General features: G+C 47.7%; 1 protein-coding gene across 2 annotated transcripts in view; it reads left to right on the top strand.

Annotated features, from left to right (window-relative positions):
* LOC119959337 (pituitary tumor-transforming gene 1 protein-interacting protein-like) overlaps positions 1-24,320 on the top strand; it is a 48,758-nt gene that overhangs the window by 15,106 nt on the left and 9,332 nt on the right. For both annotated transcript variants that reach the window (XM_038787639.1, XM_038787640.1), the window contains exons 4-6: positions 1,613-1,721; positions 8,824-8,929; positions 23,978-24,043. In XM_038787639.1, the coding sequence (XP_038643567.1) occupies positions 1,613-1,721; positions 8,824-8,929; positions 23,978-24,043 (281 nt within the window). The remainder of the gene's footprint in view (positions 1-1,612; positions 1,722-8,823; positions 8,930-23,977; positions 24,044-24,320) is intronic.

Raw genomic sequence — 24,320 nt, 5'->3', positions numbered from 1 at the left:
TTATCCTCCATAGCACCGATGTCATCCCTTACTATTGCCCGGATGTCATCCTTAAATAACAGAGCAACACCACCTCCCTTACCATCCACTCTGTCCTTCCGAATAGTTTGATACCCTCGGATATTTAACTCCCAGTCGTGACCATCCTTTAACCATGTTTCAGTAATGGCCACTAAATCATAGTCATTTACGATGATTTGTGCCACCAACTCATTTACTTTATTCCGAATACTACGAGCATTCAGGTAAAGTACACTTATGTTGGTTTTTTTACCTCTGTTTTGAATCTTAACATCTCCAGTTTTATTCCTTTTGTTATTACTGGGCCTATTCACTGTGCTCCCCTCAGTCACTGGACCTTGTACTGTCGCCCTGATGGATTTCTGACTATGTCTTCTCTGCCTTGCACTTTTCCCCTTACTTCCTTTTGTTTCTGTCCCTGTTTTACTACCTTCCAACTTCCAGCATTGGTTCCCATCCCCCTGCCACATTAGTTTAAACCCTCCCCAACAGCTCTAGCAAACACCCCCCCTAGGACATCGGTTCCAGTCCTGCCCAAGTGCAGACCGTCCGGTTTGTACTGGTCCCACCTCCCCCAGAACCGGTCCCAATGCCCCAGGAATTTGAATCCCTCCCTCTTGCACCATCTCTCGAGCCACGCATTCATCCTATCTATCCTGACATTCCTACTCTGACTAGCTCGTGGCACTGGTAGCAATCCTGAGATTACTACCTTTGAGGTCCTACTTTTTAGTTTAACTCCTAACTCCCTGAATTCCGCTTGTAGGACCTCATCCCGTTTTTTACCTATATCGTTGGTGCCTATGTGCACCACGACAGCTGGCTGTTCACCCTCCCCCCCCAGAATGTCCTGCAGCCGCTCCGAGACATCCTTGACCCTTGCACCAGGGAGGCAACATACCATCCTGGAGTCTCGATTGCGTCCACAGAACCGCCTGTCTATTCCCCTTACGATCGAGTCCCCTATCACTATAGCCCTGCCATTTTTCTTCCTGCCCTGCTGTGCAGCAGAGCCAGCCACGGTGCCATGAACCTGGCTGCTGCTGCCTTCCCCTGGTGAGCCATCTCCCTCAACAGTATCCAAAGCGGTATATCTGTTTTGCAGGGAGATGACCGCAGGGGACACCTGCACTGCCTTCCTACTCTTGCTCTTTCTTTTGGTCACCCATTTTCTATCTCCCTCAGTAACCTTCACCTGCGGTGTGACCAACTCGCTAAACGTGCTATCCACGACCTCCTCAGCATCGCGGATGCTCCAAAGTGAGTCCATCCGCAGCTCCAGAGCCGTCAAGCGGTCTAACAAGAGCTGCAACTGAACACACTTCTTGCACGTGAAGGAGCCAGGGACAGTGGACGTGTCCCTGAGCTCCCACATCATTATATCTTGCCTTAAATAAGGAGACCAGTACTGTAGACAGTACTCCAGATGTGGTCTCAGTATCCTATACGACTGAGGCATAACTTCCCTCCTTCTGCAATCACTTAATGAAATGTACAACGACACGGACTCTCGATTCGCTATTTCTGTCAATTCAACACATTTGCTACTTTGCGTAATGTCTATTTTAATTGGTTTTATTTAATATTACAGTGTCTATGGTGTAATGACAACCGTAAATGTTTTGACTATCCAGTGAGGACAATCCTGCCGCCCAAGACGCTGTGTCCTCTGTCTGATGCACGATGGGGAGTCTGCTGGGGTAAGTCGCCTAAAATTTCTATCTTGTTTACCTATTTGAAATTCTTCTTTACTCTTTCTTGGATAAAGCTCCAAATGAAACATTCATATTTCTGTGGTTTGAGAAGCAGAACTCTTGTTTTAGCACAGTTGCAGTTTGTTGTTCCAAGGCAGTTATCATTTTCCGAGTAAATCTGCAAGTTTGTTTCACACTCGGGCATTTTTTCACCCGAGGTCACAGGGAATGAAATACAGAATTGCAAATGGGCAACTTTCTGAGGAAAAGAAAAGCGCTGGTACTAATGTAGTTTGGCATGACGTGAGAACCACCATGGGGAAACCGGGTCAATTTTGGGGGTCCTCTCTTGCCCACCGGCATTGTCATTATAATCAGCCTTGTGCTACTGCTTGGTTCCCTCAACTTCTGCAAGTGGATCCGTCACAGAATTTCCCCACTGATTTTGTGATGGCTTCATCCACTTCAATAATGTAGAATTGCACTGGCATTTTTTATTTGAAGAATTAGATTGAGTCCCAGCCTCTGGTCAGTTTTACTGTGGACAATGGGAAGCAACAAAAGTGGTAATGAGGTGCTTTCTGCGCAGGGGTGGGTCAATTTATCTGAACAGTACTCTCATTTAATAATGGCTCAACAAGAAGGCCACAGAGCTCTGGTAGTTGATCCCAGGAAGATGGAGCCAATAAATTCAACATCCATGGATGCAAATACGCACATAAAGGTGTTCATAATATTTAGTTCCAACAAGCAACACAGGATCGGTTTATTATGAATCACAAAACAGAAATGCAATGAGTTACAATATATTATTTAAAATGTATTTTATTCCAACTTATTCAAACATTACAGAACATACTCCCCAACACACCATGGCTGGTTTAGCTCACTCAGCTAAATCGCTGGCTTTTAAAGCAGGCCAGCAGCACGGTTCCCGTACCAGCCTCCCCGGACAGGCGCCGGAATGTGGCGACTAGGGGCTTTTCACAGTAACTTCATTGAAGCCTACTCGTGACAATAAGCGAATTTCATTTCATTTCATTTCATTTATACAGTTTGTACAAATTGTTTCGTTTTTTCACCCCCACGCCCCACCGCGATGAATAATTCCTCAAACATGGCCACGAATATCTCCCACCTTGCCTCAAAGCTCTTCGCTGATCCCCTCAATTCATATTTGATCTTTTCCAGGTGGAGAAAGTCATTATAAGTGTCCCAGCGAGGCCGCCACCCCCGTGTGGCATTGCCGACTACGATTCCAGTAAGATATTTCGCTGGGCAACCAGAGAGAAAAAGGCCATGACATTGGCCTTCCTCCCCTACATCAGCTGTGGCTTCTCTGAAATGCCAAATATTGGCACCTAAGGGTCCAGCCCAACCTCCTCCCCCGCAATCCTCATTTGTGTTGCAAACACTCTCGACCAGAATCTCTCTCGCTTCTTGCAACTCCAGAACATATGTGCGTGGTTTGCTGGTCCACACCCACACTTCTCACACTCCCCGGAAGAACCCACTCACTCTTGCCCGAGTCATATGCACCCTATGAGCCACCTTGAATTATATCAGCTCTTCGCGCACGGGGAAGTCGCGTTTACCCTGCGTAGCACATCACTCAACACTCCCCAGTTTATCTCCCCTCCCAGCTTCCCCTCCCACTTCTCCTTAATTTTCACCTCCCTGCTCTCCCAGCCACCCGTATATGTCCCTGATCCTGCCCTCCCCTTCCATGTCCGGAAGTAGCAGTCACTCCAGCAGGGTATACTTCGGTAGCTTGGAGAACTCTTTCCAAACCTCCGCGCGAAGTCCCCTATCTACAAGTATCCAAACTCACTTTCTCTCTGGAGTTCTACTCTCTCCCTCAGTTCCTCTATATTGGCAAACCTCTCTTCCAGGTACAGATCCCTCAGCTTAACCAGCCCCACTTCTCTCCACTTCCTATACATGCCCCCACCCCTGGCTCGCCTCGAATCCGTGGTTTTCGCACAGCAGCGTTAACACTGACAGCCCCTCCATCCTAAGGTGCCTCCTCAGCTGGTTCCAGACCTTTTCCGTGTATTTCCTTGGCGCCAGTGGCAACATCACCTTCACAATAGCCCGCAGGCTGGACCCCCTACAGGATTCTTCCTCCATCCTAACCCATTCTGCCCTCTCTTCTTCCCACCACTGCCTCATTCTCCACATTCGCCACCCAATAATAGTGCAGCAGGTTTGGCAACACCAACCCCTGCCTCTGTAACAAGGTCCTCTTGACCCTTGGTACCTTCCCTATCCACACAAACTCTGCGATAACCGTATCCAGCATCTGGAAAAAGACCTTTGGTACATAAATCAGAAGCTTCTGGAATAGGAATAGAAACCTTGGCAGGATGTTCATCTTCACCACTTGGAGCCTCCCTGCCAGAGTCAGATGCAGCACCTCTTCAGATCCTCCCTAACCTCCTCCACCAACTTTGTTAAATTCCATTTATGCAGCGTCGCCCATCTCCCGTTACACTGAATCCCCAGGTATCTAAACCTATCTTTGGCTACTTTAAATGGTAACTGCCCCCTAGGTTGGCTCTCTGACCCGGCTCGTTCACCGGGAACATTTCACTTTTTCCTACGTTCGACTTGTATCCTGAGCACACTCTAAACTTCCCTGTTGGCCCACAGTCCTCCCCATGTCTCTAGCGGGTCCAGCATGTACAGTAAAAGGTTGTCCGTATATAGCAACACCCAATGCTCCCTACTCCCCCTTCAACACTCCAGCCCCCTAAGGACCATTGTCAGAGGCTGTATAGCTAGCGCGAACAGCGGCGGCCTTGTTTCCCTGTGTAACCCAAAGTTTTTTGTGAGCCCATTATCGCGCGTCCGTATGCTCGCCACTGGTGCCACATATATAACAGGCACACCCATACCAGAAACTTCAGTCCAAACCCGACCTCCAACAGACACTTATCCACCCAATCAAATTCTCCACATCCATGGACACCACTACCTCCAATACCCGACCTCTCAATGGCGTCATCATCACATTTAACAGCCTCCTTATATTACTAGAAAGCTGCTTGCCCTTTACGAAGCCTGGTTCTCCTCGACCACCCCCGGGACACAACCTTCCATCCTCCCTGCCACCAGTTTAGCCAGCACTTTATTTTTAGTACTCGCCTTAGAGCAAATAGCATTGTAATCCTTGTCATTATGGTGATTTTTGTGGATAATAGCAGCGTGGTCATAGGAATTGTTACACACAGACTGTTGGTTAACTGTAAGCTATAAAAGCTTATTGCAATTATGCTATTGCAATCTTAATACAGGCCTGTCTGCGCACGGATAGCAAGCTGCTTACAAAGTTGTAAATTATTCATTTATGAATTTGAAGTCTCGGGGCATTTTGTAACCAATAAATACTTTACAACCGTGACTATGTTTCAATAATACAGGAAAAGTGGCAGCCAATTTGCACATTGCAAGCTCCCACAGGCAGCAGTTTGACTGTCTGGATCATCTGCTTTAAAAAACATTTTTAAATATAAATTTAAAGTACCCGATTTTTTTTTTTCAATTAAGGGACAATTTATCATGGCCAATCCACCTAGCCTGCACATCTTTGGATTATGGGGGTGAAATCCATGCAGAAACGGGAAGAATGTGAAAACTCCACACGGAAAGTGGCCTGGGGCCGGGATCGAACCTGGGTCCTCAGCGGCCTGAGGCAGCAGTGCTAACCGCCGCCACTGTGCCGCCCTTATTTGAGTTTGGTTGATGGATAAATATCGGGTGGGGCATTGGGGAGAACTCTCCTGCTCCTCTTCAAAATAATACTGAGATCTCTCTTACACCTACCTGAATGGCAGAAAGGTTTAATAATCCAATCCAAAAGGCAACACCTATCTCAGTAGCACCCAGGGTGTTGGCCCAGATTTTAAATGCTGTGGTCTTTTGAATTGAAGATTGCTGATGCGAGAGGGAAAGTTGTGGAGTGTGCATGTGAGAAGGAACATTCACGATTTAAGTTTTTGGTCATGGAATGAAGTGGGAGAGTTGTAATGCAACCGCATAACTTTCAGACTAACGAGCAGTAGACTGGGTGTGTAGAGGTTCATGGAATGCAGGCATCTTTACCATTCAAGGAATGAAGCTCATGTTGTTGGGCAGACAAAGCAAGGTGACGTATCGTAAATATGTTTTTTCTCGCTGGTTAAAGCTGATCCAGTGTGCACAAACAAATTAATAAACTTGCAGGCGAACCAGTTAGTCACTGGGACAATATCTTTTTAGTAGTACTTCCACTAAAAGTGAAGTGGTGCAGTTTGGATCCCAAGAAACTGCATCTGGCTGCTGGCTAGTTCACTATGCCAAAATAAGCTTCCGGGTCGAGATGGCAGAATTACAGATTCTCTTCCTTTATGAGGCTGTAACTTCCTCATTGTTCTGAACTAATCGCGCAAAATATCTAAGTGCCGTTCAGAGGAAGCTATTGGTCATATGTTTCCTCCACCTTGCTTGGGTGTACTGATGACTTTAAAAGGAAATATTGCCAAAAGATTTGGTTGAAGATTTCTGGGGAAGTTAATTGCGTACAAAAAAGAGGCAGTTGCACAAAATATGGAGGGGTAAAAGTAAAAGGTTATTAATGGGGAAGGTTGAAGTATGTTCAAAGTATATGACTGCCGCAACAAGAGGTAATCTAATATTCTTGCTCAACTGGTCCACCTTGATATGAATGAATGTAGAAAGCAGCTTAAATATCTGATTGACTGACTGATAGTGTCAAGTTGAAGCATACTTGCCACCAAACAATTGGTATGCTACATTGTTGGATTCATACTGGATTGGAACACACGGGTTACTTCATTTGGCATGACCTTTAGTGGATTCTGTACCCTAAGCAATGCACCATTATCTTGTTGTATTCTTATCCTTTAAGTTCTATGAAGATTCTGTTTTCGCTTGGCTTCTCAGCGATGAGGTTAAGAATAAACACTGCCAATTAAAAAAATTAGTTCAGTCTTATTTTTCACACGTCCCCATATACACAACTGTGTTTGATACAATGAAAATTAGACATGCAAACACACGCCAGTAAGGGTTTAGGTTTTGATACAAGTGGGTTTGCTGACTATCTAATTGAGGTGCATAAAGCAGTCTGCAATCACCAGTGGCACAGTGGTTAGCACTGCTACCTCACAGCACCAGGGACCCGGATTTGATTCCAGCCTTGGGTGACTGTGCAGTGTTTGCACATCCTCCCCATGTATGTGTAGGTTTCGTCCCACAGTCCAAAGATGTGGAGGTTGGGTGGTTGGCCATGCTCAATGCATTGGGATAGGGCACGAGAGTGGGCCTTGGTAGCATGTTCTTTTGGAGGATTGGTGCAGACTCAATGGACCGAATGACCACCTTCTGGACTGCAGGGATTCTCACTAACCTGCGGAGCTGCTGAACTAGTCAGAGAATCGACAGGAAAAGAAGACGACAAACACTTGAAAGACTTTGGGAACAGCCCAACTTGACAGAGCTCCCTAAACCAGAGTTCACCAGGATAATGTGAACAAAATTGAGAACTGCCATAATAATAAAAGCAAAATACTACAGATGCTAGAAATCTTTGGGGGGGGGGGGGGGGGGGGAGCAGAAAATGCTGGATAGACACAGCAGGTCTGGCAGCATCTGTGGAGAGAAACATAATAAACGTTTCTGGTCTAAATGACCCTTCCACAGAACTGAAGAATGGTAGAAATGTAAAGAATTATATCATTGGAAAGTGGGCGGAGGAGGTGGGACAGAAAGAACAGCGATAGGTCAAGGCAAAGGAGAGATGCTCAGCTTGATCCAATTTAAGGTGGTGCACATGACAGTGGCCCGGATGAGTAGATTTTTTTGGGGTGGAAGATAAGTGTGTCGGGTGTGCTGGTGGACCAACAAACAGCATGTTCTGGGCATGCCCAAAAATTAGGGGATATTGGCAGGGGTTCGCAGATGTCATGTTCAGGGTATTGAAGACAAGGGTGGAAATGAGTCCAGGGGTAGCGATCTTTGGAGTTTTGGAGGACCCGGGTGTTCAGGAGGAGGGAGAGGCAGATGTTCTGGCCTTTTCCTCCTTGGTAGCGCGGCAACGGATATTACTGGCTTGGAGGGAGTCTAGGATTCTGAACTCAGAGGCCTGGTTAACCGACATGGCAAGCTTTCTTGGCCTGGAAAAGATCAAGTTCACCTTGAGAGGGTCAGTGTCAGGGTTTGCCCAGAGGTGGCAGCCATTCATTGACTACTTTGCGGAGAATTAATCGTGAGGGGGGGGGGGGGGGGGTGTAGTATGGAGTGAGGGGTTAAATAGGCGGGCCTTGGAGGGACAGATGTCGGCGGTTTGATTACTGTTTTTTTTTGTACTCTATTGTTTTTCTACTGTGGTTGTTTGTTATGCCAAAAAAACCTCATTAAAAATTGTTTGTTTTAAAAAAAAAAGGCAAAGGAATAGAATAGAACAGTACAGCACAGAACAGGCTCTTCGGCCCTCGATGTTGTGCCGAGCAATGATCACCCTATTTAAACCCACGTAACCCGTATACCCGTAACCCAACAATCCCCCCATTAACCTTACACTACGGGCAATTTAGCATGGCCAATCCACCTAACCCGCACATCTTTGGACTGTGGGAGGAAACCGGAACACCCGGAGGAAACCCACGCACACACAGGGAGGACGTGCAGACTCCACATAGACAGTGACCCAGCCGGGAATCGAACCTGGGACCCTGGAGCTGTGAAGCATTGATGCTAACCACCATGCTACCGTGAGGCCCCAAGGAGAGATTAACAAATTTGTCATGGACATTAGACAAAGGTGAGTGTTGATGGTGCTATTAAGAGAGTAAAACTGTTAATATTGGCAAATAGTGAGAATTGCCAGTTGGGATGAGCGAGTGATCACACAAACACATGCCATTGGGGTAGTACTCCATGCATCAGTAACACCTGTGAGTTTTTGATGCATAGTTGAGGGGGAAATTCATCTGATTGTGGTTTGTGTGCTGTTTTCTTCCAATTCTCCAGAGGGTGATTTAAAGGTTGAATATAATTTGCATTTCAAATGTAGTGAATATGTTACAAACCCCTTTTTATTTTGCAGTGAACTTTGAGGCTTTGATCATTGCCATGTCGGTGGTTGGAGGCATCCTGATCTTGTCGCTGTGTATTTGCTGCTATTGTTGTTGCAGGACCCGAAAGAGCAAGCAGTAAGTGTTTGGTTTCCAACCTAAAATTGCCTGTTAGTCAGGCAGCATGAAATTGGCAGTGCTCCTATTGCACCTTCTTGACTTTTTTTGTTGCAAATATACTTTAACTTTCTTTCAGATATTTTATAAATGCAAACATTTCAAAATGGCCGTCACAAAGTGCCATGATATTCAGGTTTTCTATATCGATCATGTTGCACTCTTGAGGTACTTCAATACAATTATGATACATGGAACATTCACTAGATATATTCCATGTGAGTCACACAGCGAGGGTGGGGGGGGGTGGGGGGGGGGGTGTGTCGCGCCTATACAATTTCCAGCCACTCGGTATACTATGACTGCTCATGGTGCTGCACCTACAGTGTAGTGTGCCAATGGGAATTAGAGTATTCAATTTGCATCTCACAATGTGAGAGGAAAGAAATTGGGAAATTCAGAGTGGACACATTTTTATATAAGAGCCAAACACGTTTCAATCTTGAACTTTAGCACTCGGCTGAAGGCAAAGAAATACTGAACTCTCTTAGAGTAGAGAAGGCTGAGAAACCACCTGATTTGTTTTTTATTAAGGGGTTCACTAGGGTAAACGTAGAGAAGATGAAACAAGGGGGCTTAAATATAAGGGAGTTTCTTATAAATCCAATCCTGTAAATAATGCAGGAGCAACCTCTTTACTCAGAGAGTGGTGAGAATGTTGCACTTGCTACCATCTGGAGTGGTTGAAGAAAATCATAGATGCATGTAAGGAGCAGTTAGGTAAGTAGACTAGGGAGTAATGACTAGGATTAGTTGATAGTTGAGCTGAAGTAAGGTAAGAGGGGCACCAGCGCAGGCCTAGCTTACCTGTGTGCTGAAAATTCATTGTGTTTTTCTCCTTGGGCTCTTCCAATTACAGAAAATTAGCTTTTGAAATCCAGAGTGGCCCCGTGCAAAACCTCGGTTGCAAGGTGATTTTACTTCAGCCTTTGCACTGCTCTGAAGCTGCTGAGCCCTGCCACTGCGACAAGGTGCCCTGAACACTCCTTGTTCAGTAGCTTCTCTATTATTGGATTGGGTTTGTTTATTGTCACGTGTACCGAGGCACAGTGAAAAGTATTGTTAGATCATTCTATACATGAAAAAAAACACAGGGCAAACATAAATACACAATGTAAATATATAGACACGGGCATCGGATGAAGCATACAGGAGTGTAGTACTATTCAGTAGAGAAAATGTGTGAAGAGATCAGTCCATAAGAGGGTCGTTTGGGAGTCTGGTAACAGTCGGGAAGAAGCTGTTTTTGAATCTGGGGAAGAACCTGTTTTTGAATCTTAGTGTATGTTCTCAGACTTTTGTGTATCCTGCCCGATGGAAGAAGTTGGAAGAGTGAATAAGCCAGGTGGGAGGGGTCTTTGATTATGCTGCCCGCTTTCTTAAGGCAGCGCGAGGTGTAGACAGAGTCAATAAATGGGAGGCGGGTTCATGTGGACTGTGCTGTATTTATGGATACTGTTTTGGGCAGAGCAGTTGCCATACCAGGCTGTGATGCAGCAAGATTGGATGCTTCTCTGTGGTGCATCTGTAAACGTTGGTAAGAGTCAGTGTGGACATGCCAAATGTCGCCTGAGAAAATATAGGTGCAGTTGTGCTTTCTTGAACGTAGATTTGACTTGGGTGGACCAGGACAGATTGTTGATGATGTGCACACCTAGGAATTTGAAACTGTCAACCATTTCCACCTTGGCATCATTCGTACAGACAGGGCTGTGTACGATACTTTGCTTCCTGAAGTCAATGACCAGCTCCTTAGTTTTGCTGACGTTGAGGAAGAAATTGTTGTCGTTACACCACTCCACTAGGTTCTGGCTCATTGGTTTTCGAGGTCCGACCCACTACGGTCGTGTCATCAGAAAGATTCTAGATGGAGTTCGAGCCAAATTTTGCCACACAATCATGTGTGTATAGGGAGTATAGTAGGGGGCTATGTGCACAGCCTTGCGGTCTTGGTATTGAGGACTATCGTGGAGGAGGTGGTGTTGTTTATCCTTACTGATTGTGGTCTGTGTCAGAAAGTCGAGGATCAAGCTTTGATGAGAGCTTGGCTGGGATTATGGTGTTGAAGGCGGAACTGTAGTCAATGAATAGGAGTCTGATGTAGGAGTCCTTGTTGTCGGTTGTGGCGTTATGCGAATTGCAGTGGATCTAGGCATTCTGGGAGTATGGAGTTGATGTGCCTCATGACCAACCACTTGAAGCACTTCTCGATGATCTATGTCCAGGCCACCAGATGATAGTTGTTGAGGCATGGTGCCTGGTTCTTCTTTGGCACTGGGATGATGGTGGTCTTCTTGAAGCAGGTAGGGACTTCGGAACGGAGTAGGAGAGGTTGAGGATGTCCGCGAACAGATCTGCCAGCTGGTCCGGGCAGGATCTGCGTGCACGACCAGGGACCCTGTCAGGACCCATCGCTTTCCGAGGGTTCACTTTCAGGAAGGCTGATCTGAATTGGGAAGCTGTGATGGTGGGTATGGGTGTGTCCGAGGCAGCTGGAGCAGTTGACAGCAGTTTGATGATTTCCTGCTCAAACTGAGCAGAGAATGCATTGAGTTCATCAGGGAGGGGTATGCTGCTGCCGGAGATTCTATTTAGCTTTGCTTTGTAGCCCGTTATGTTGTTTAAGCCTTTCCACAACAGACAAGAGTCTATGACATTAGTCTGTGACTCTAGCTTTGTCTAATATTGTCTCTTGGCATCCCTGATGACTTTGCGGATGTTGTATCTGGATTCCTTGTATAGGTCAGGGTTGCCTGTCTTGAAAACCTCAGACCTGGCCTTCAGTAGGGAGTCTATCTCCCGATTAAACCATGGTTTCCAGTTGGGGAACGCACATACTACCTATAATAATCTTTATTGTCACATGTAGGCTTACATTAACACTGCAATGAAGTTACGGTGAAAAGCTCCTAGTCTTCAGATTCCGGCGCCTGTTCAGGTACACAGAGGGAGAATTCAGAATGCTCAATAAACCTAACAGCACGTCTTTCGGGACTTGTGGGAGGACGCTGGAGCACCCGGAGGAAACCAATGCACTGGGAGAACGTGCAGACTCCACACAGTCAGTGACCCAAGCCAGGATTCGAACCTGGGACCCTGGCGCTGTGAAGTGGCGGTGCTACCCACTGTGCTACTATGCTGCCCTTCTTTGGCATGCAGTCTTCTACACACTTGCTGATAAAGACTGACGGTGGTGGCGTACTCATTTAGGTTGGTTGTGAGTTCTCAAATATGGGCCAGTCCACTGACTCCAAGCAGCCACATTGGAACTCTCCTGTTGCCTCGGACCAGCACTGCAAGACCTTCTTAACCAGGTTCTCCTGCTCCAGTTTCTGCTTGTATGCCAGGAGAAGGAGCACCTTTTTATCGTCCGATTTTTCCGAAGTATGATCGGGGTGGATCGGTCTCCGAAGTACGGTCGGGGTTGGATCGGTAGGCACCCTTGATTTTTGTGTAGCAGTGATCAAGAGTGTTGCTGCCCCTGGTGGGACAGTAGATGTGTTGGCAAAATTTTTGCAGTACACTCTTGAGGTTGGCCTGGTTGAAGTCCCCGGCCACAATGAACAAGGCCTTCAGGTGTTCTGTTTCATTGTTATTGATAGCGGTGTACAATGCGTCAAGCGCTGCCTTCACTTCCACCTGGGGTGGGATGTAGACTGCAGTGATAATGGCCGAAGTGAACTCCCATTTGCGCAGCACTTCACAGTCAGGTACTCCAGGTCTAGTGAGCAGTAGTTCGCCAGGGTTGCCACATCCAAGTCCAGGAGGAGTTGATGAGGAGGCAAACCCCTCCACCCCTTGATTTGCCTGATAACTCTGTGCGGTCCGTCCACTGTATTGAGAAGCCGTTAGGTTGTATGGCACAGCCCGGTAAGGCAGAGGTGCGCCATGTCTCGGTGAAACAGAACACAGCAATCTTTCCTCTCTCTGAGAGGTAAGTCTAACATTAAGTATGCCCAGTTTGTCTTCGGTGGCTTGGACATTTGCCAGGAGTATGCTGGGAAGAGGGGTCATGAAACGGTGTTGTTTTAGACTCACCTGCAGACTGCCGTGTTCCCTCACTTCCTTGGTCGGCAGCAGCTGCTTCTGGATTGTCCCAGGATCTGGTGGGAGAAGTTTGATCTTCTGAGAGGTAGGTGGTTGCATCTGGCAGGGGCTGAAGTGCTGGTTTTGTATTTGGGGCCGTGTCTGGCAGGGTCCTGGGATCTGGTTGCGATTTTGGGGTTGCTGGGGGTGCATGTTTGTGATCTAGTTGGGTCTCGGATCCATGAGTATGGGTCTACCTTGCGATGTGTTCGGGTCCTCGCATGGGGTTTCTGTCGTTTTGGGGATCTTTAGTCTGGTTTGGGTTGCAGGCAGGAGCTTCCTGGGGTCAGGTTGAACCAGGTCCTGTGCTTGGTGCGTTGATGGTCTGGTCGGGCATTCCTGGAGTCGGGCCTTGGAGTAGGCCTAATCGGACCTCCATGCAAATTCTTCTATCTTCCATTCTCGGGTAAGCTGGGTTGGCCTCTCCGGGTCGGGCTGGGTCTCTTGGTCGGGGGCAAGTCGGGCGTTCTGGCAGCTGGATTGGGCGATCCGGATGCTGGCGGTGCTTCTCGGGCCGAGTTGAGCGCTCCGAGGGCCCTGTCGGGGCCTATGCGAAGTCGAGGTTGGACTTCCGGGTTGGGCCTCTTCAATTTCCAGGTTGTGTTGTTGGAGGAGTCCTGCCGGACCCGATCGGGTCATCTGATCCAGTCCATGATTGTCTGATGATCTTCAAACCTGAAAGAGAAAGGTTTGAGATAGTGTTATGTGTTAAAATTAATTAAGTTTTAAGAGGTTAGTATGGTTATAAAAGATGGAGGAAGAGGATCTGTGTGAGAGTTTGCAGAGAATCGCGACACTCTTGCGCCATCTTGGTTTTCTTTTTGCCCTCCTGCCTGTCTTGTTATGCTCTTGGCGTAGCATAAGCGGCTTCCTTGATGTGCACTCTGACAGAGGAAGGTTCAGACGTGGAGATAACTTCAACACGTTTATTGAACTATTTACAATTCTCCTACTCTGATTCCCCACTACTGTTAATCCTTCTATAGCTACTCAGACTGACGAACCAGTCTGCTACAATCCACGTGGATTTGGATTTGGATTTGTTTATTGTCACGTGTACCGAGGTACAGTGAAAAGTATTTTTCTGCAAGCAGCTCAACAGATCATTCAGTACATGGAAGAAAAGGGAATTAAACAAAATTCAAGAAAATACATGAATACATAATAGGGCAACACAAGATATACAATGTAACTACATAAGCATTGGCATCGGTTGAAGCATACAGGGTGTAGTGTTAATGAGGTCAGTCAATAAGAGGGTCATTTAGGAGTCTGGTGACAGTGGGGAAGAAGCTGTTTTTGAGTCTGTTCGTGCGTGTTCTCAGACTTCTGTATCTCCCGCCCGATGGAAGAAGTTGGAAAAGTGAGTAAGCCGGATGGGAGGGATCCTTGATTATGCTGCCCACTTTCCCCCGGCAGCGGGAGGTGTAGATGGAGTCCATGGATGGGAGGTAGGTTCGTGTGATGGACTGGGCGGTATTCACTACTCTCTGAAGTTCCTTGCGGTCCTGGGCCGAGCAGTTGCCATACCAGGCTGTGATGCAGCCCGATAGGATGCTTTCTATAGTGCATCTGTAAAAGTTGGTAAGGGTTAATGTGGACATGCCGAATTTCCTTAGTTTCCTGAGGAAGTATAGGCGCTGTTGTGCTTTCTTGGTGATAGTGTCGACGTGGGTGGACCAGGACAGAATTTTGGTGATGTGCACCCCTAGGAATTTGAAACTGCTAACCATCTCCACCTCGGCCCCGTTGATGCTGACAGGGGTGTGTACAGTACTTTGCTTCCTGAAGTCAATGACCAGCTCTTTAGTTTTCCTGGCATTGAGGGAGAGATTGTTGTCGTTACACCACTCCACTATGTTCTCTATCTCCCTCCTGTATTCGGACTCGTCGTTATTCGAGATCCGGCCCACTATGGTCGTATCATCAGCAAACTTGTAGATGGAGTTGGAACCAAGTTTTGCTACGCAGTCGTGTGTGTACAGGGAGTAGAGTAGGGGGCTAAGTACGCAGCCTTGCGGGGCACCGGTATTGAGGACTATTGTGGAGGAGGAGTTGGTGTTCATTCTTACTGATTGTGGTCTGTTGGTCAGAAAGTCAAGGATCCAGTTGCAGAGTGAAGAGCCAAGTCCTAGGTTTTGGAGCTTTGATATGAGCTTGGCTGGGATTATGGTGTTGAAGGCGGAGCTGTAGTCAATAAATAGGAGCCTGATGTAGGTGTCCTTGTTTTCAAGATGCTCTAGGGATGAGTGTAGGGCCAGGGAAATGGCGTCTGATGTGGAGTGGTTGCGACGGTATGCGAATTGAAGTGGGTCAAGGTGTTCCGGGAGTATGGAGGTGATGCGCTTCATGATCAGCCTCTCGAAGCACTTCATTACAACTGACGTCAGGGCCACTGGGCGGTAGTCATTGAGGCATGTTGCCTGGTTCTTCTTTGGTACTGGTATGATGGTGGTCTTCTTGAAGCAGGTGGGGACCTCGGAGTGGAGTAGGGATAGGTTAAAGATGTCTGTGAATACCTCTGCCAGCTGGTATGCACAGGCTCTGAGTGCACGACCAGGGATCCCATCGGGGCCCGTCGCCTTCCATGGGTTCACTTTCAGGAAGGCCAATCTGACTTCGGAAACTGTGATGGTGGATATAGGTGAATTATGGGCTGCTGGGGCACTCGACAGCGGATTGTTGGTTACCTGCTCAAACTGAGCATAGAATGCATTAAGTTCATCGGGGAGGGGTGCGCTGCTGCCAGAGATACTGCTCGGCTTCGCTTTGTAGCCTGTTATGTTGTTTAGGCCTTGCCACAACCGCCCAGAGTCTGTCTGTGACTCTAGCTTAGTTTGATATTCTCTCTTGGCATCTCAGATGGCTTTGCAGAGGTCGTGTCTGGATTTCTTGTATAGGACAGGGTCATCTGCCTTGAACGCCTCAGATCTGTCCTTCAGTAGGGAGTCAATCTCGCGGTTGAGCCATGGTTTCCGGATGGGGAAACGCACGTACTGCTTTCTTTGGCACGCAGTCGTCCACACATTTGCTGATGAAGTCTGTGACGGTGGTGGCATACTCATTTAAGTTGGTCGCTGAGTTCTTAAATATGGACCAGTCCACTGTCTCTAAGCAGTCACGTAAGAGCTCTTCTGTCTCCTGGGACCAGCACTGCACATCCTTCTTAGCTGGATTCTCCTGCTTGAGTTTCTTCTTGTAAGCCGGGAGAAGGAGCACAGTCTTATGGTCTGATTTCCCAAAATGCGGTCAGGGATGGAACGGTAGGCGCCCTTGATTTTTGAGTAGCAGTGGTCAGGAGTGTTGTCGCCACTGGTGGGACAGGAGATGTGCTGGTGGAATTTAGGCAGTACACTCTTGAGGTTGGCCTTGTTGAAGTCTCCGGCCACAATGAACAAGGCCTCTGGGTGTTCTGTTTCATAGTTGTTTATGACTGTGTACAGTTCATCCAGCGTTTTCCTCACTTCTGCCTGGGGTGGGATGTAGACCGCTGTGATAATGGCTGACGTGGAAGATAGTATGGGCGGCACTTTACGGTCAAGTATTCCAGATCTGGGGAGCAGTAGGTCGCCAGGGTCACCACATCCAAGCACCAGGAGGAATTGATGAGGGGGCAAACCCCTCCACCCTTCACTTTGCCTGAAGATGCCGTGCGGTCCACCAGGTGAATAGAGAAGCCTTCAGGTTGTACGGCACAGTCCGGTGAGGTGGGGGTGAGCCATGTCTCTGTGAAACAGAGCACACAGCAGTCTCTTACTTCCCTCAGAAGTGGGTGTGATGTTGAATCAATCCTGTGTCTGTACTCACTGAGTGTCTCCACTGGAGAGAGGAAGATCATGTGTGCTGTGTCCTTTTTATATGGGTTGGTGTAATGCCCCCCTGTGGTAGTGTCACCTCTGTGTGTGTGTGTATCGTGAATGCCCATTGGTTGTATCCTATCTTACTGACCTATTGGTTAAGTGTCTGTGTGTCATGTCTCTGGTGCTCCCTCTAGTGTCTAGCTAGTCTACGTGTATTTACATTAACCCCTTGTATATCTACAGTGATGCATATCACCACATCTCCCCCGCCCCCCCCCCCCCTTTTTCGTGTTACAGATTTTCTGTACACTTAAAGAAAATTGAACAAAAAAATCAGGTAGATAAGTAATGCTCTGCACAAGTTATGAGAACAGTCATTAAACAATAAGTCCAAATCATATGTGTGAGTCCAAAACCCATCAATTATCATGGTCGAATGTCTTTCTTGTTGGGTTGGTGAGTTGGTGATTTTGATGATGGCATGTCCTTGTGAACACCATCAGTGTCCCTGTGCATCAGGAACCAAGAAGTGGTCAAATCACTTTGTTGTCTGATTTGGAGTCGTCTTTTCTTCCAATGCTTGTGATAGCGATGTTGGATGGCATCGGTCCTGAAAGCCAAGTTGCCTGTTGGTAATGCAGCACACGTGAATTGGGAAGATGCATCGTCCTGTCATGGTATGTCATTGTACTGAGCTGAGCAGTAACAGTGTCCCTCATGGGCAGAGTTGTAACGTGTCGTGCCAGTCGCAGTTCCATTGGTGTAGTCTTTGCCGTGCTTGCTGTCGACGATGTTGTCTTTGGTACGCGTCGTGTCGTTGTCTTTGATATGGTTTTCATACGTTGTGATGTTGTGTTGGTCGGTTTTGTTGTGTTCGCTGCGCTCAAGGACCACACTGTGGACAATACGAGTCCTTCAAACAGTTACTCGTGTCAGCGTGCTTTGTGGCATCTGCTGTTTTCTTGAGCGGCCATCACTGAGTTTGCGGCACTCCCCGTCTGGAGTCATGTCCAGCTTACTTGAATCAGCTTTGGCTTGTGGTTGCTCCCCATCTGGAGTCTGGTCTGTTTCACCTGAGTCAGTTTTGGTTTGTCGTTGCTCCCCGTCCGGAGTCATTTCAGGTTCACTTGAGTCATCTGAGGTTTCTTGATTCTCCACATCAGGAGTCAAAACATTCAGGAATGCATTTGCTTGTGGAGAGGCTCGAGCGAATGAGGTTTGAAGTAACGTGGTGTCACCAGTGGTCTCGCTGATCGTCGAGTGCCTTTGTACACACTAGCTGAGGTCTGTCACATTGCACATCTTGTATGGGAAGTGGGATGCTGTTGTCACTTGTCTCGCATACAGTGGATAGAGCCTCAGTAGCTTCTTGTTGTTCACTTGGGCTGGGTAGACTGTCAGTCTTCTTCTGGTGGCTCAAACAATGTGGGTGGAATGTCATAGTCACTTTGTTGTTCACTGGAGCGTGGTAGACTGTCAGAGTCTTCTTGCTGTGCACTTGAGTATGGCAGACTGTAATAGTCTTTCTGTTGTTCACTTGAGCGTGGCAGACTTGCATCATCTGCTGCTGGTTGCTCAGATGAGGTTGCTGGACCCTCATGGTCTTGTTCATGCAAGGACTGCGCTTTGGAGTCTTGCGTTGCTTCTATCGCGGAGCTCGCTGTGGAGGCTTGTGTCACTCGAGTCACTTCTTGTGTGGAGATGTGTAGTTGTCTTGCTGTTGAGTCTTTCATCGCTTCCTGTGTAGAGGCTGGGACCCTTTGTGGTGCGTGGACCACTCTCTGTGTGGAGTCGGAAACCCTTAGCAGTGCGTGGACCACTCTTGTGTGGCAGCAGGCCGCTCTCGGTGTCAGGCCGCAGCATAATCCTGCACTCACGAGTCGGGATGTCATATATGCTGGACTGAAGATCCTCAAATCCGAAGAACACATCCGCGTCTGTGTCGGATTCGGTACTGGGCCCGCCATCTCGAATGATGAAACCTTCGTCTGAGTCGTCTTCTAGGACCATTTCATCACTTTTGTGTCGAAGCTGGCATTGGGCTCGTGACGTCCAGAGAAGAAATAACGGTCGGTGTTGTAGTATTCAAGGACTGTATCATCTCTTTGGGCGTTGCTGACTGCTTGTTGCAGGGTTCTGCGGAGGTTACTTTCAGCTACTGGTTAAATGGCAGGCATTGTGCTGTCGTTCCAGGTGAAAGAACCTTGTTTTACTGCTTTAAGAATTTTTTTTTGTGTTTTGGGGACATTTCCCCTTTAAGTGGGCTTTGTCCGGGGCCTCTGACATCACGAAGCGTGACGTCAGTCGTAGGAAGCAATTGCGCATATTACTGTTCCTTTAGTGGGGGCCTCTTTCGCAATTGCGCATGCGCGGCTTCTCGAGCATGCGCTAAAGGACCTTCCCGTTCTGTGCGCTTCTCGCGCATGTGCAGTACCTTTGCCAAGATGGCCACCGATCACAATAGTCGTTCTCTGCTCTGGGGGCCCTGCCTCGTCGTAAGTACTGGCGCTTCTCTTACCGTTTTCTGTTGGTTTGATTGTGTTTTCCATGCAATATTTACCGAATTTGTCCAGGACTGCCTGGAAGTCGCTCCTGTTTTGCCCTTTGGAGAACTTGAATGTTTTAAAGATTTCTTCTGCTCTGGCACCGGCAATGGTGAGCAGAAGCTCTGTCTTTTCAGCATCGGCCATATCTTGTAGGTCGGCTGCTACCAGAAAGATCTCAAACCTTTGCCTGAATGCACGCCAGTTTTCACGGAGATTGCTGTGGCACTGGAGCTGCTGCGGAACTGGGATCTCGAACATCATCTTGCCTGGCTGTTGTTGCTGGTTGTCACTATATGGATTGAAACAGTCACTGGTACCATGTCTTGTTATGCTCTTGGCGTAGCATAAGCGGCTTCCTTGATGTGCATCCTGACAAAGGAAGGTTCAGACGTGGAGATAACTTCAACACGTTTATTGAACTATTTCGTGTGTGTGTGTGTGTGTGATCTAGATCCCTGGTGCTCCCTCTAGTGTCTAGCTAGTCTACGTGTATTTACATTAACCCCTTGTATATCTACAGTGATGCACATCACCACAATGCCCTTTGAGTTCACCTTGTCCATAACACCATGCTCCCTCAACCATATTGGCCACCCAACTTGTCCGTTCCCTGTATTAGCTGATATTGTTGATAGCTCTCTCTCTTGACTTTTTTTTCTCTCCTCCTCCTCTTCCTCTCTCTCCCGCTCACTTCCCCTCTCCCCCTCGCACTCCTCTCTCTCCCCCTCGTTCTCCACCCTCCCCTACGCTCTCCTCTCCCTCCCCCTTGCTCTCCTCTCCCTCCCCCTTGCTCTCCTCTCCACACCTCTCTCTCTCTCTCTCTCTCTCTCTCTCCTCTCTCTCTCTCTCTCTCTCTCTCTCCACACCTCTCTCTCTCTTTCTATACACCTCTCTCTCTCCACACCTCTCTCTCTCCCTCTCTCTCTCTCTCTCTTCCACAAACCCACACTCTCTCTCTCCCCCCCTGCTCTCTCTCTCTATCCACCATCTCTCTCTCTCTCTCTCTCTCTCTACACACCTCTCTCTACACACCTCTCTCTACACACCTCTCTCTACACACCTCTCTCTACACACCTCTCTCTACACACCTCTCTCTCTCTCTCTCTCTCTCTCTCTCTCCACACCTCTCTCTCTTTCTCTCTCTACACACCTCTCTCTCTCTCTCTCTCTCTCTCCACCACCTCTTTTTCTCTCTCTCCACCCTCTCTCTCTCTCCACACCTCTCCCTCTCTCTCTCTCTCTCTCTCTCCCACCCCCCATCTCTCTCTCTCTCTCCACACCCCCCCCTCTCTCTCTCTCTCCACACCTCTCTCTCTCTACACCTCTCTCTCTACACACCTCTCTCTACACACCTCTCTCTACACACCTCTCTCTACACACCTCTCTCTACACACCTCTCTCTACACACCTCTCTCTCCACACCTCTCTCTCTCTCTCTCTCTCTCTCTCTCTCTCTCTCCACACCTCTCTCTCTTTCTCTCTCTACACACCTCTCTCTCTCTCTCTCTCTCTCTCTCCACACCTCTTTTTCTCTCTCTCCACCTCTCTCTCTCTCCACACCTCTCCCTCCTCTCTCTCTCTCTCTCTCTCCACACCCCCCCTCTCCTCTCTCTCTCTCTCCACACCCCCCTCTCTCTCTCTCTCTCTCTCTCTCTCTCCACCTCTCTTTCCACACCTCTACCCCCCCTCCACACCTGTCTCTCTCTCCCCCTCTCTCCACACCACTCTCTCTCTCTCTCCCTCTCTCTCCACACCTCTCTCTCCACACCTCTCTCCCTCTCTCTCCACACCTCTCTCTCCACATCTCTCTCTCCACATCTCTCTCTCCACACCTCTCTCCACACCTCTCCCCCCCCCTCCCCCCCCCCCCTCTCCACACCTCTCTCCCCACACCTCTCTCTCTCCCTCCACCACCTCTCTCTCTCTCTCTCTCTCTCTCTCTCTCTCTCTCTCTCTCTCTCTCTCTCTCTCTCTCTCCTCTCTCTCTCTCTCTCTCCTCTCCACACCTCCCTCTCTCTCCACACCTCTCTTTTTTCCTTTCATCGCCCCTAAAGAAAACCCCTTGACCTCACCATCGTTGCAAATTGTTGTCTCATCTCCAGCTGCTATTCTTCTGAAATCCTTGAACATGTGTAGTCTTCCGAATCCATGCCCTGCTTTCCTGCAACTCCTGTGTTCAAATTCTTCCAATCCACTTTCTGCCCCACTACAGTACTACAGTATCAAAACTGCTCTTACCAAAAGTCACAAATTACATTTTTTGTGACTGTGACAGAGATTAACTATCCTTCTTTGTCCTTGTGGACCTATCTGCTGCCCACAATCCTCCTAATGTCTCTCTTGGGTTGGATGGTACTCTCCTGGTTCCATCATTCTAATCTGGTTAATCGTGGGCCAGTTTACTACTTGCAATTGTTTCTCTTCCTGCTCCCCCACCGTTACCTCTGGTGTTCCCAAGGAACTGTCCTAATTTTCATCAATCTGCTTGACAGCATGATTTGAAAGCACAGCTGACGGCATCTAGATCTACCTCCATAGTGCGGGCAGCATGGTGATGCACTGCTGCCTCAAGGCGCTGAGGACCCATGTTCAATCCTGGCCCCGGGTCACTGTCTGTGTGGAGTTTGCACATTTGGCTCCACAACCCAAAGATGTGCAGGGTAGGTGGATTGAACATGCTAAATTGCCCCCTAATTGGAAAAAAATAATTGTGTACTCTAAATTTTAAAAAAAAAAATCCTTTATTCAAATCCCTCATAGTCTCTACCTCCTCCCTAGCTCTGTAATCTCCTCCAACCCCATGAACGGCTTCTAACTATGGCCTCCTTGCGCATTCCTGATTTTAATTGCTGCACCTTTGGTGGCCGTGCCTTCAAAGGTCTAGGTCCTAACCTCTGGAATTCCCTCACTGCATCTCGCTACCTCTCACCTCCTGAAGACAGACCTTCAAACCTACCTTTCTGACCTATTATCTCCTATGTGACTCAATGTAAAGTTTGCTTCATAATTTTCTTGGGAAATGACTTGGGCCATTTTATTACATTGAAGGTGATATTCAGATATATGATGGTGCTGATACAGACTTGGAGATTTGAATTCTTTGCCTGTAACTGGGTTTACTGGGGCCAAAATATTCCAGAACAGATGTGGCACATCTCAAAACTGCTTCACTCCCAGACGCAACATGCATGCCCTGGTTCAAGCATCCAGACCATCTGAGGTACTGGAGGTAATGGAGAACACTTGGCAATTTTTGTTCTGGGAGGGTGGATGGAATTAGAGGGAGGAATAGAACAGTACAGCACAGAACAGACCCTTCGGCCCTCGATGTTGTGCCGAGCAAATGATCACCCTACTCAAACCCACGTATCCACCCTATACCCGTAACCCAACAACCCCCCCCCTTAACCTTACTTTTTAGGACACTACGGGCAATTTAGCATGGCCAATCCACCTAACCCGCATATCTTTGGACTGTGGGAGGAAACCGGAGCACCCGGAGGAAACCCATGCACAGACGGGGAGGACGTGCAGACTCCGCACAGACCGTGACCCAGCCTGGAACCGAACCTGGGACCCTGGAGCTGTGAAGCATTTATGCTAACCACCATGCTACCGTGCTGCACTAAATCTGGTGGAGTGGGGCTAGGGACAGGAAAACCAGAGGTGTAAAGAGCTGGAAATCTAGTTAGTGTGATTTTCTTTGACGGAAGCTTTTAAAACAAATAGAAACTGACCAACTGGGTTGAAAGATGAGAATCTGCTAGGAATCCTCTAAAGTGCGTGTGAAATACTGAAGGGTGTATTTAATTTCTGTGTTTTTTGGTGTGTTTTGGGATGAGGGTGGCAAAGGGATGAGAGAGAGAATGTTTTCATCGTCTGTACTCTTTTATTCATAGGTTTTTAGGTGTTGCTGGCAGGCCAGCGTTTATTGCCCATTCCTAATTGTCCCTTGAAAGAGATGGTGGTCAACTTCTGCCTTGAACCAGAGCAGTGCTTGGTGGTTTGATGTAACCCGAGTGGCTTGCTGGGCCATTTCAAAGGGCAATTAAGATTCGGCCACTTTGCTGTGGGTCTGGAGTCAGATATAAACTACAGTGTGTAAGGAAAGCAGATTTCCTTCTCTAAAGTTTTCTGACAATCCCCTAGTTTCAGGGCCACCATTCCTAAGGCTAGCTTTGTTTCCAGATTTGTTTCGTCCAATCCGGGGATTACTCGGGGAAACAAGAACGGGTACAGTTGTCAAGTAGTACCACTTTGCAGGAGCCTTGATGTTAATGGCTCATTTTTTGTACAGCCTATTGCCCAAGCTGAACCAATCTACTGGCAATCTGAGAGCAGTGATCTAAACCATTTTGTTTGAATAGTGGAATATTTCACACGGTCCAGTATATCTTTTGCTCTGGAGAGTGCCTGGTAATTGCTGTCAGTTGGAGCAAAATTGACCGTGGGCCACATCACAAAATATTTGGTGAGAAGGGTCCACCAAAGAACAAGTGAAAGATGTGTGAATCAGTAATGCATTTCCAGAGGTTTTGTTGAAGCAAGTCATTTTTAAAAATGTTTGATTTATTTAGACACAACATAATAGATCAGAAAATGGAAAGAGAAAAAGACCAGAGGCGAATGCGGCAAGAGGAAAGGTAAGCAACAGAAAAATTGCATTGTTTAATTCTTCCATGGGCTGTGGGCCTCGCTGGCAAGGCCCGCATTTATTGCCCATCCCTAACTGTCCCTTGAGAATGGGGTGATGAGCCGCCTTGTGCAGATGCTACATTGAAAGGAAAATTAGTTGGTGATTATTTGAGTTGGGTCACTGCAGTTTTTTTTTAAGCCTTGTAAATCTGACCCCATAATCCAGCTGATCCTGTGGGTTTAACTCCGTGTCCTGCATATACCAGCCATTCAGTCTCTGCAATT

This window comes from Scyliorhinus canicula, chromosome 2 (assembly GCF_902713615.1).
Source record: "Scyliorhinus canicula chromosome 2, sScyCan1.1, whole genome shotgun sequence".
Taxonomy (NCBI): Eukaryota; Metazoa; Chordata; class Chondrichthyes; order Carcharhiniformes; family Scyliorhinidae; genus Scyliorhinus; species Scyliorhinus canicula.
This window is presented reverse-complemented; position numbering and strand designations above follow the sequence as displayed.